This window comes from Protomyctophum parallelum, assembly GCF_964188405.1.
Source record: "Protomyctophum parallelum genome assembly, chromosome: 20".
Lineage (NCBI taxonomy): Eukaryota > Metazoa > Chordata > Actinopteri > Myctophiformes > Myctophidae > Protomyctophum > Protomyctophum parallelum.
The window spans coordinates 11,491,061-11,503,686 of record NC_139718.1 but is presented as its reverse complement, the minus strand read 5'-3'; the positions used below and the strand labels follow the sequence as shown (position 1 = coordinate 11,503,686).

At 42.8% G+C, this 12,626-nt stretch overlaps 1 protein-coding gene across 1 annotated transcript in view; it reads left to right on the top strand.

The window, feature by feature from the left end:
* Positions 1 to 12,626, top strand: part of ttll5 (tubulin tyrosine ligase-like family, member 5) — a gene marked incomplete at both ends in the record, with an annotated part of 101,622 nt that overhangs the window by 64,700 nt on the left and 24,296 nt on the right. Inside the window, one exon of the mRNA XM_083791588.1 lies at positions 993 to 1,184. Within this exon, the coding sequence (XP_083647714.1) occupies positions 993 to 1,184 (192 nt within the window). The remainder of the gene's footprint in view (positions 1 to 992; positions 1,185 to 12,626) is intronic.

Below are 12,626 nucleotides of genomic sequence, written 5' to 3'. Positions count from 1 at the left end.
AGGTCATGGCTCCGTGATGTGGATGGAACGTGAAGCGCAGAGAGCGGTGAGAGGTGGGGAGGAAACGACTGTAAAATCCAGAGTCTTCATTTAATGCACAGGGCCCGTGAGCTGTCTTGTCTCTTTTGCGTCTTGCCACACGTTGTTGCAATTCAACATGTGGAAGGAAATGGGGCAGTTAATCGGCTAATGCCGCATCTCCTCCTGGGTTGCCTCGCCTGGTCAAGTCACTGACGAGGAGAAGATGGGGGTCCAAATACACCCATGACTCACCGCAGTGCCGCTGGAGCCTGGATATTCCTTTTATTAAAGCTGCAACCCGGGAAACCCATTTGAAACTAATCCAACGTTATTTTAAATCTGTATGGTAGTCATGTTATAACATCTGCAGTGTTTGGAGGTGGAAGAGTAGGTGTCGGGTACTCGTAAGTAGTGCCATTTGAAGCCCATATATGCACAATATTTCCCTTGGCCAAGCAGGGATTCCGTTTTGTAAGATCGGTAGAAGTTTGATTGAAGTCTGAATTCAAATCCTGGGTATAGGATATGGAATTTACGGATTGCGGCTTTAATATTCACGGTTGCGGTTCAGATGAGCTGTTTGGTGGTTTATGTGTTACAGTACGTGTATATGTAGTGTTTGAAGAAATGTAAATGGTCTTTCAGTCACTGAATTATGAACTGAACTGCACATAACCCATGTTATGTTGTACCTAGGTGTTATGTCACCTAGGTCTTGAACTCATTCAAACTGGGAAAGCATCTGTGTAATTTTACATTTTAACGACTTTAACCGTTATATTAAATTTTGGCTATTAAAAAAAAAAAAAAAAAAAGATTTGATACTACATTGGATCCATTGGAACACTTAATTTTTTTCACCCGGTGACAGTTTCCCAATTGTTGTATAACTGAACCAAATTGAATTCCTTTCATCCAGGCGGTCGCCGACTCTAATGTGCTGTTACTCGACTCTGTAAAGCCACAGGCAGCTGATGGAGGACGAGGGCGTTTGGGATGCAGAGACGCAGAGCGCCTACAGCCTGGCGACGGGGGTGAGCCCCCAGCAGCAGCAGTACCGGCCCACCCAGGGCAGCTACCAGCTGCAGTTTGCCATCCAGCAGCTGCAGCAGCAGAGGCTCCTGTCCCGCCAGCTCCTGGACCATAGCCGCAGCCGCCATCAGGTATAACCACTGGGCCAGCCTTTCTCAAAGTGGGTGCCCTGGCTGGCACCCTATAGGGTGGCCTGTGATGCAAGTCGAGGTGTGTGGCTGAATACTTTGATAATGTTTAACCACTTAGACTTATGGCCCTATCTATCCCTTATCCCTAAACTAATTTAGCCTTTTTTATTTTTTACTATTTTGAAAAACATTTTAAAATAGTTATGTGTCCTGCTGTGCACATTGTGAGCTTGTATATCGGCTATTTGAACTATTTTAAAAGGTTTTTCGAAATAGTAAAATATGGCAAATAAGTTTACCTGGGTTAGCGCCCCAGCCTGTGTCCTCCGTGAGGAGGAAGCCCAACAAACAGCAAGCAGCAGGCGGAGCCCGTAGCACCACCTTCTCACTCGGGTGGGGTCTGCGGAACCATTGCCCACCACTCCTGAATTAAATGTCTGGTGCTGTTCCAATGGATTGTGTGGCCCTGGTTTTGCCCTAGTGGGACTGATTGAGGGTAGCTACTGGGAGTAGTTCTGGCGTAGTTCCAATGGATTGTGTGGCCCTGGTTTTGCCCTAGTGGGACTGATTGAGGGTAGCTACTGGGACGTAAGTCGGGACTTGATCACCCCGGCTGAGTCGCCTGAGTGAGGGGTATGATGTTGGTAGACCCGAAACCCTGTTGACCTCAGGATACATCACTGAGGATACGTCCCAGGTTTTTTTTAGTTAAGGGTAAGGGGTGGCGCAATATATAGCCCTTAGTAAAACGAACCTGAGTTACACTGCTCTTTTTCGATCCACACCAAATCTCGTTGCCAAACATATCCGATCACAAGCTCACAACGCATCGTTGTGCGACACGTTGTGAGCTTTTACATCGGCTATTTTTGACAAATCGGGTATTTTGCTCTGGGTTTCAAGTGGTTAAAGGTTAAGTATAAAGTTATTTCTAATCTGTCCTAATGTATATATTCTTTGACGTTTTCCTCGTGGTATAATGTATCCTAGGGGGAAAGATTACTGTAATATGACATAAATGTGTGGTGCTATAAAGTAACAATGTAATTCAGGGGTGATGTGGATGAAAATGGGTTTTTTTTTAGAACCAGCAATTACAACATGGGTCTCCCCATCTCTCCAGTTCTTTAGTAAACAGAAACTACGGGCTGTATTTTGCGTGTCTTAAGTACCAGGTCTTATTACTTAACTTAAGACCTGGAGGCGTGATCAATGCCATTTGGCTATTCTAAGTGGCCAAAGAGCATTGACCACGCCTCCAGGTCTTAAGTTACGTAATAAGACCTGGTACTTAAGACACGCAAAATACAGCCCTACATTTCAGCTCGGGATACCAATTATATCCAATCAGGAGAGAGAACTCATGATACAGGATGGATGAACAAGTGAAATTTGAAATGATGAAACAAAGAAAATGTTTTAACATTTTAACTGGAACACTATACAATTTAAGCAGGAAACCTCATTGTCCTCATTGGATGAACTTTGTATGACACTTGGAAATGTATTTTTTTTTTCATTAACACAATTATTCACATATATTTTTTCATACACCCAAATGGCAGCACAAACAAAATCTTCAAAGAAACAACAGGATATGAATGCAAAACAAAAAATAAATAAATATAATCAAATGCACATCACAGTTCCTTACCCCCACCCAACAGCTGACAACTCAAGTTAACCACTACATCCAAAGCCTCTTCAATGTCGTAGTAATTGTTAATTAAATTTGACCTATGATGATGATTATGGTATTAGAAATAAAAGTAAATTTGAGAAGAAAATGCTTCAATCTGGGAGATCTGCTTCAATCTTTGAGATCAAAATTAAGAGGCTATAGCTCTATAAATAACTACACACATCATATCACATCTTTACTGCGCTATTGCCAATTGCCAACATCAATTACACCAGGGGTGAACACAAGTACAAAACCACATCAACACCAGGGGAGAACACAAGTACAAAACAACATCAATTACACCAGGGGAGAACACAAGTACAAAACGACATCAACATCAGGGGAGAACACAAGTACAAAACCACATCAATTACACCAGGGGAGAACACAAGTACAAAACAACATCAACACCAGGGGAGAACACAAGTACAAAACCACATCAACACCAGGGGAGAACACAAGTACAAAACAACATCAATTACACCAGGGGAGAACACAAGTACAAAACCACATCAACACCAGGGGAGAACACAAGTACAAAACCACATCAATTACACCAGGGGAGAACACAAGTACAAAACCACATCAACACCAGGGGAGAACACAAGTACAAAACCACATCAACACCAGGGGAGAACACAAGTACAAAACCACATCAACACCAGGGGAGAACACAAGTACAAAACCACATCAACACCAGGGGAGAACACAAGTACAAAACAACATAAATTACACCAGGGGAGAACACAAGTACAAAACCACATCAATTACACCAGGGGAGAACACAAGTACAAAACCACATCAATTACACCAGGGGAGAACACAAGTACAAAACCACATCAATTACACCAGGGGAGAACACAAGTACAAAACCACATCAATTACACCAGGGGAGAACACAAGTACAAAACCACATCAACACCAGGGGAGAACACAAGTACAAAACCACATCAACACCAGGGGAGAACACAAGTACAAAACCACATCAACACCAGGGGAGAACACAAGTACAAAACCACATCAACACCAGGGGAGAACACAAGTACAAAACAACATAAATTACACCAGGGGAGAACACAAGTACAAAACCACATCAATTACACCAGGGGAGAACACAAGTACAAAACCACATCAATTACACCAGGGGAGAACACAAGTACAAAACAACATCAATTACACCAGGGGAGAACACAAGTACAAAACCACATCAATTACACCAGGGGAGAACACAAGTACAAAACGACATCAATTACACCAGGGGAGAACACAAGTACAAAACCACATCAATTACACCAGGGGAGAACACAAGTACAAAACCTCATCAACACCAGGGGAGAACACAAGTACAAAACCACATCAATTACACCAGGGGAGAACACAAGTACAAAACCACATCAATTACACCAGGGGAGAACACAAGTATAAAACCACATCAATTACACCAGGGGAGAACACAAGTACAAAACCACATCAATTACACCAGGGGAGAACACAAGTACAAAACCACATCAATTACACCAGGGGAGAACACAAGTACAAAACCACATCAACACCAGGGGAGAACACAAGTACAAAACAACATCAATTACACCAGGGGAGAACACAAGTACAAAACAACATCAACACCAGGGGAGAACACAAGTACAAAACAACATCAATTACACCAGGGGAGAACACAAGTACAAAACAACATAAATTACACCAGGGGAGAACACAAGTACAAAACCACATCAATTACACCAGGGGAGAACACAAGTACAAAACAACATCAATTACACCAGGGGAGAACACAAGTACAAAACAACATCAATTACACCAGGGGAGAACACAAGTACAAAACAACATCAATTACACCAGGGGAGAACACAAGTACAAAACGACATCAATTACACCAAATCTTTGAATATATATTTCCGAGCGAACATTTTTAACTAAAATATTGGCTTCTGGGGGGTCCCTGGAACTACATATTTTGAGATGGGGGTCCGTGGCCCAGTAGAGATAATTCTGGGGGTCCTTGACATGAAAAAGGTTGAGCACCACCGACATAGAAACATGGGTTTTTCTGAAAGATTTCCTCGGCAGCTGCGAGTGGTAAGAGCTTCGTGTTTACCGTGGAAGGTATAACTCGCTCTGAGTAGCCAGTTTGCTGGCCCCTCTTTGAGTTGCCTTCTTTGTCGCCCCGACTCAATTGGCTTCTGTGCCTTTTCGACCCGTCGTCTGTCTCAGTGTTTTTGGAAGCTAAGGCTAAAACACTCCCATTCACCGTGCTACGGCGACACGAGCCGGTCGTCTCGTGTTGCGGCGTCAAGAGATTGCCCTTGTTTGACTAGCTGTCTTTCGTTTTGTCTGTACTGTCTGTCTGTTTTACCGGTCCCTCCCGGTCCTTTAATTTTCGGGAAAGGACGCCTTCCCTAGACTGCAGCGGAGGGAGTCTTAGGGCCGATTCATACTCCTATTTTACCGCTGTTTCGGCGCTGTAGTGCCGAAATGATTTTGGCTCGTCAGAAAATTTCAGTAGCACCGAAGAGCCGACTTTAGGACGGTACCCGCCCCCCTGAACCTCAAATGACGTCACATTGTAGGCTCTACAGCGCCAAACCGACTTTTATTCTGCTCTAGAATAGGAGTATGAATCCTTAGGGCCGATTCATCGAGCCAAAATCATTTCGGCACTACAGCGCCGAAACAGCGGTAAAATAGGAGTATGAATCGGCCCTTACTATCCCGCGGGGCAGCTAGTGACTTGTCTCCCAGGGAAGGAAAGAGACGCCACGCGTGTTATCCACTTCCCCTGTCTTGTTACTGTAACTCGCTCTCCGTGGTGAGCTGTGGTGAAATAAATCCAACAGAATAGCGCAAGTATTAAATTGACCGTTCACAGGACTACACGCAGTACACCAAGCACACAGCTGAGATCACTCAGTCGGCTGCAGTACTAATTCCCATTTCAGTTGCACAAGCACTATACTACTACATACTTTGTTATTTTGTCTTGTCCCGCCGTATAAAGCCAAGGGCTAATAAACGGTGTGTGATAAGGTTTTTCCATATACTATATTACACAGTCTGTATATATATTATATTGGTTCTATCGCCCGTGTAAGCTGAGGGCTAACACGCGGTGTGCGTTTAAAGCTTTGTATATCATTATATGTTACACAAGTAACTATATTGATTTTCTGTCCTATCACCCGTAAGCTGAGGGCTACTAAACGGTGTGATAAGGTTCTGTATATTATATACATTGCATTTTGTCCTACCGCCCGTGTGTCCAGTAGGCCCCTCTTCTTCCTACTGGACCCTAGTGTGTCCAGTAGGCCTCTCTTCTTCCCTCTGGACCCTAGTGTGTCCAGTAGGCCTCTCTTCTTCCCTCTGGACCCTAGTGTGTCCAGTAGACCTCTCTTCTTCCTACTGGACCCTAGTGTGTCCAGTAGACCTCTCTTCTTCCTACTGGACCCTAGTGTGTCCAGTAGGCCTCTCTTCTTCCTACTGGACCCTAGTGTGTCCAGTAGGCCTCTCTTCTTCCTACTGGACCCTAGTGTGTCCAGTAGACCTCTCTTCTTCCTACTGGACCCTAGTGTGTCCAGTAGGCCCCTCTTAGTATTGCTACTTTTACTTAAGTAAAACTATTGAGGCGTTTTTCCACCACTGTTTGAACTATAGTGTGTCTGGGTTGGCTATTCTGCCATCCAATAATGCAAGGTGCATATGATATTAAGATTAGGGATGCACCATATAATCGGAATCGGCCATAAAAATGCCATATCGGTATCCCGATTTATTTAATTGGTTTTCAGCAGCAAAGAAAGAAAAAAGTTAAAATTCATCAATGAGTTAAATATAAATCTAAATGGTCTAGTACCTCTAGTCTAGAACAAAAGCCAAATCAAATATGATTGTACTCATCTCATTCAGTAGTGAAAACAGACACTTGGAAAAGAGTATAGGCTATATTTATTTATTGATTGATTGAATCCTTTATTAACAGGCTTTGGGCCAAGCCTCTATAGGCTTGTTTCCATTGTGGTCCTCTGTATAATCGGTCATAATTTCATAATCGTGCACCCTTCGTTAAGATGGGGCCTAAACATCCAACAACCCAGTGTCAGACTCAGCACCACCCAGAAGATTATGTGTATTTCTGTCTGGGGGGTGAAAATATGGAATGGCTTGTCAGACGGTCAAACACAGCAGAAATATCTCAATCTCATATCAATTCAAATTACTGCTCAAGCGTATTCTCTTGTCTAAATACAGTATATCACAGGATAAGTAGTACATTAAATTATGAGGGTAGGACAGTAGTGAGAATGATAGCAATGATATATGATGGTATCGGTGGTAAAAGTTGAAGTAATTGTTTCTTTTTTTAAACATATGTTTATAGATTTTTCTATTATTCACATATATTTTTCATTCACCCAAATGGCAGCACAAACACTAAAACAAAATCTTCAAAGAAACAACAGGACATGTCCATGAATACAAAACAAACAAAAAACTGAAGAAAAAAACACACATTACATACAATTAAATATAAACAAATGCACATCACAGTTCCTCACCCCCACCCAACAGCTGACAACTCAAGTTAACCACTATACATCCAAAGCCTCTTCAAGTAATTGTTGTATTAATTGTTAATAAAATTTGTCGTATGCTGTACATGATGTACATCATGATGTATGATGATGATTATGGTATTATAAATAAAATAAAGTAAATTTGCACTTTGAGATCAAAATTATGAGGCTAGATCTATAAATAACTACACACATCATATTAGATTATTATCATCTTTACTGTGCCAACAGTGCCATTGCCAATTACCAACATCAATTACACCAGGTGAGAACACAAGTACAAAACAACATCAATTACACCAGGGGAGAAATACAAAAAACAGGTGTTTGAGGAACCAGCTGAGAGCAGCGGAGATCATCAATGGCACTAGGTGTCACATGGACTGGCCGCATCAGAAATGTGGACCTCTATGGGTGACCTACCCCGGGTCACAGTAGAGAAGGATGAGGCTGGTTGGGCACTGTGTCAGGCATCCAGAATTAGAGTCAAGTAAACTGACTCTTTGGGAGCCAACCCAGGGCAAAGCCAGGTAGGGGAAAGAAGCACACCACCTACGTAGACGCACTGTGGCGCGACACCTTAGCTAACAACACTGTAGAGCTCAAGAACCTGATGTTAGATATAGGAAAGTGTGGAGGGCTGCGATCCAGGAGTCCCGAGTTAGTGGCCACTGGCTAGACCTCACTCTCACAGTAACTAATAGAAACAAACAAATGTGTTGTTTAACACTTTGCAGATCAACATGTTCACACAGTCTGCCAGTTTTTGAGCGCTGTCTAACCACTCCAATGGCCGTGTCTGTCTGTCTGTCTGTGGTACGACCCATTGACCCCTGCAGCTGATTATGGTGGCAGTACAGCCATAACTGCAGCAATGTTGTTTTTTAACTCACTGTGTGCTGAACCATTTCCCACACTGGTCACACGGATTACTTTCCTGCATGGATTCTCTGGTGTTGTTTGAGAGTACTGCTCCATCTGAAGCTTATCCCACACTCACAGGTGTAGGGCTTCTGTCCTGTATGGATTATTTGGTGTTGTTTGAGATTACTGCTCTCGCTGAAGCTTTCCCACACTCACAGGTGTAGGGTTTTTGTCCTGTATGGATTCTTTGGTGAGTTTTGAGATGACTGCTCTGGCTGAAGCTTATCCCACACTCACAGGTGTATGGCTTATGCCCTGTATGAGTTCTCTGGTGTTGGTTGAGAGTACTGCTCTGTCTGAAGCTTTTCCCACACTCACAGGTGTAGGGCTTCTGTCCTGTATGGATTCTCTGGTGTTGTTTGAGAGTACTGCTCTGGCTGAAGCTTTTCCCACACTCACAGGTGTAGGGCTTCTGTCCTGTATGGATTCTCTGGTGTTGTTTGAGACTACTGCTCTGGCTGAAGCTTTTCCCACATTCACAGGTGTAGGGCTTCTGTCCTGTATGGATTCTCTGGTGAGTTTTGAGATGACTGCTCTGGCTGAAGCTTATCCCACACTGGTCACAGTAGTATGGTTTCTGTCTTGTATGAATTTTCAGGTGATTTTTAAGGTTATTGCTCGTTCTGAAGCTTATCCCACACTGGTCACAGGTGTAAGGCTTCTGTCCTGTATGAATTCTCTGGTGTTGTTTTAAATGACTGCTCTGGCTGAAGCTTATCCCACACTGGTCACAGTAGTATGGTTTCTGTCTTGTATGAATTTTCAGGTGATTTTTAAGGTTATTGCTCGTTCTGAAGCTTATCCCACACTGGTCACAGGTGTAGGGCTTCTGTCCTGTATGAATTATCTGGTGTTGTTTGAGAGTACTGCTCTGGCTGAAGCATTTCCCACACTCACAGGTGTAGGGCTTATGTCCTGTATGAATTCTCTGGTGATCTGTAAGGTTATTGCTCCTTCTGAAGCTTATCCCACACTGGTCACAGTAGTATGGTTTCTGTCCTGTATGAATTTTCAGGTGATTTTTAAGGTTATTGCTCCATCTGAAGCTTATCCCACACTGGTCACAGGTGTAGGGCTTATGTCCTGTATGAATTCTCTGGTGATCTTTGAGATTACTGCTATGGCTGAAACTTATCCCACACTGGTCACATGTGTAGGGCTTCTGTCCTGTATGAATTCTCTGGTGTTGTTTGAGAGTACTGCTCAGGCTGAAACTTATCCCACACTGGTCACATGTGTAGGGCTTCTGTCCTGTATGAATTCTCTGGTGTTGTTTGAGAGTACTGCTCTGGCAGAAACTTATCCCACACTGGTCACATGTGTAGGGCTTCTGTCCTGTATGAATTCTCTGGTGTCGTTTGAGATGACTGCTCTGGCTGAAACTTATCCCACACTGGTCACATGTGTAGGGCTTCTCTCCTGTATGAGTTCTCTGGTGATGTTTGAGATGTCTATTTCTGCTGTAGACATGTTTGAGTTGGGCATGAAAGACATCTGAGATGGAGAATGAGGACAGAGAAAAAAAACATAAAATGTTTTGAAATAACATGCAAGCTGTGTTGTATTACCAACTGATAATGTTCTAAATTACTTTACTTTACTTTATTTGGACGGGTCAGAGCATATTAAAACTGTTTAGTAATTAGTAGCCATAAACGTCAAGACGTCTAATTGATGTCTTTGTAATGGATGCCACGGGCGTCAAGACGTCTCTCCCTTGGGAATTCAATTACATTTTTAAGTGGTGCAACCACTTCTACGTCCAGCTTGCAATGTCCGTGTAGCTGTGTACGTGTTTGTGATGTGTGTACCTGTGACCTGTGTGGGTTAGCACGAGTGGTGTGCGCATGCGTGAAATTGGAACGAGAGAAGTATGTGACATGGCTGCCACCTGGTGGACGGCGGGAGTTGCACCAGTTGGTTTACACTGGTGTGCTTTTTTTTCTTCTATATATATTCTTAAAAAATATATATATTTATTTTTCATCCATATTTTGAAAATTCCTCTAATCTGGTGTACAGGTGAGTACATGCACATTACATGCATAATAGAATTACAAATTATTTATTTCTTTATAATGGGAGAATTGGCACCTAAACTGGTGACCACCAGGTGGCGCTGAAGGAGTTTTAATGAACATTACATACAAATGTAGCAATGCTAATTTCCATAGTCCCCAGACATTTAACACTAAACAGTACTTACATAATAATACACGAGAGGACAGCATACGAATACATAGTACAGTTCAAACACAGTAAAAACAGAAAATAAGAAATTGAGAAGAATAAGAAAAGATTAAAACTATTACTAGGGTAGGCATACTCTATTGTCAAGTGAGAGTCATTATGTGATCACAAGACTGGTTGTTTAACCACTGTTTCAATTGTCCTTTAAAAGCTGTGAAAGTGGGGGATCTCCCTCAGTGTGACAACCTTTAGTCCGGCAGCCATCAGGCCTCTTTTGTGCAACATTCGGTATACCTACAGTATACTAGTCTTTTTTTATTGGCCTAAAATATTGTCTATATACAGTACATGCATTCATTAATCCACTTGCTGACCGGCTGTCAGCTTTGAACTTTTTTATATAGGGGTTTATATGAGACCCTATCATTAACATCCTAAGGCAAAAATGTCCAACTTTCCTTATGCTTTAGCATGTGACATGTCAAACTAAGGGGTTTTCATGATCCTGAATCCTGAATTGTCAGCACAAAGATGAGATCAGCACATTGTGGCTAGGCTGTTTTTAGCCCAAGGAGTGTTTTTTACATGAGATACCCCGGACATTTGAAGGAATTTATAATAAAAAAAACGGACAGATCCCCAAAAGAGGACTGGTCCGGGAAAAAGCGGACGTATGGTAACGGACGTTTCATGAAAATAAAAGAATAAAAAAGGTTGGAGCTACTAAAATACCTGCATTAGAATGAAGATAACTAGCTTTATTTTATTTTTATTTTTTTTACTTCTCCTTTAAATCAGATTCTTATAACTTCTGATCAAATTTGTGACCCCCCCCCCCCCACACACACACACACACATACACACACACACACACACACATACATACACACGCACACGCACGCTATGGAGGCAATCTTTGAAGTAAATACTAGAAACGATAAGAAAAATGTAAGAATCGGAGCAAAGTTGTCTTTTTGGCTTTAATGCCCAGGATTGTATGCATACAAATGATGGAAGTGTTCCATCCAATGTTGTGAGTAACACACAGAACAGAGGAGCGCACAAGGTATGTATTGTTAACAGGAGAGAGGATCATAGAATGGGAGGGGTTGCTCACAGAGATAAACAAGGAACCACTGGTGCCTGCAGTGACCTTGAGGTTCAGGAGGAGCAGTAGAAGGAATCTGATACAGCTAGGCTGCTAGGCACTTAGAAGGCTTTACACAAACACTATATATGACGGCTTCAATAAATTGACCAGACAAGGACTAAGGAAACACAATGTCCACTCTTGCATATGAGTGGATTGAGTAAAAGAGAAATTAGAGTGTTTTTAAGTTGCATAGAATTAAAGTGACGTTCCCTATCCCTATCAACAGTCCTTATCAACAGTCTCCACCGAGTACCGACAACATTTCTGTGCATCTGCTTTCTGTTGAAGCTGAAAGAAAATTGTACAGAGACATAAAAACATGTACACACCTATTCTGTGTAACTTTATCACAGGCTGCTTCAGCATGGCTCCCTGGTCGATCTGTTGCCTCTCTGACGCAGCAGCTGGAAAGCTGTCGGACGACATCTCTCTTTTAAAAAGCCCAAATAGTGTAATATCTCCTTCTTCGGTCCACTCTGATGGTCCACATTTGAGGCCCGCTCTGACCGTTTGGGATGTGACTTTATACTTGCCGAAATGTTGTGGTCTTTCTGGACCCAAGTTCTCTGCTCTGCTTCCTGGTTAAACTCTCCCCCAGATCAACACGGGACAGAACGGTGCTTACATACTGTAACCAGGACCAACCCACTCACTCTCTCCACCCACTGCTGCTGTAGCGCTCACAGAGACACATATGGGGCGGAAATAACATGGAAAGCAGTGGTTCCCAAACTTTTTCATGTCAAGGACATTCAAATTGCAAGTAGGCCCCTCTTCTTCCCTCTGGACCCTAGTGTGTCCAGTAGGCCCCTCTTCTTCCCTCTGGACCCTAGTGTGTCCAGTAGGCCCCTCTTCTTCCCTCTGGACCCTAGTGTGTCCAGTAGGCCCCTCTTCTTCCCTCTGGA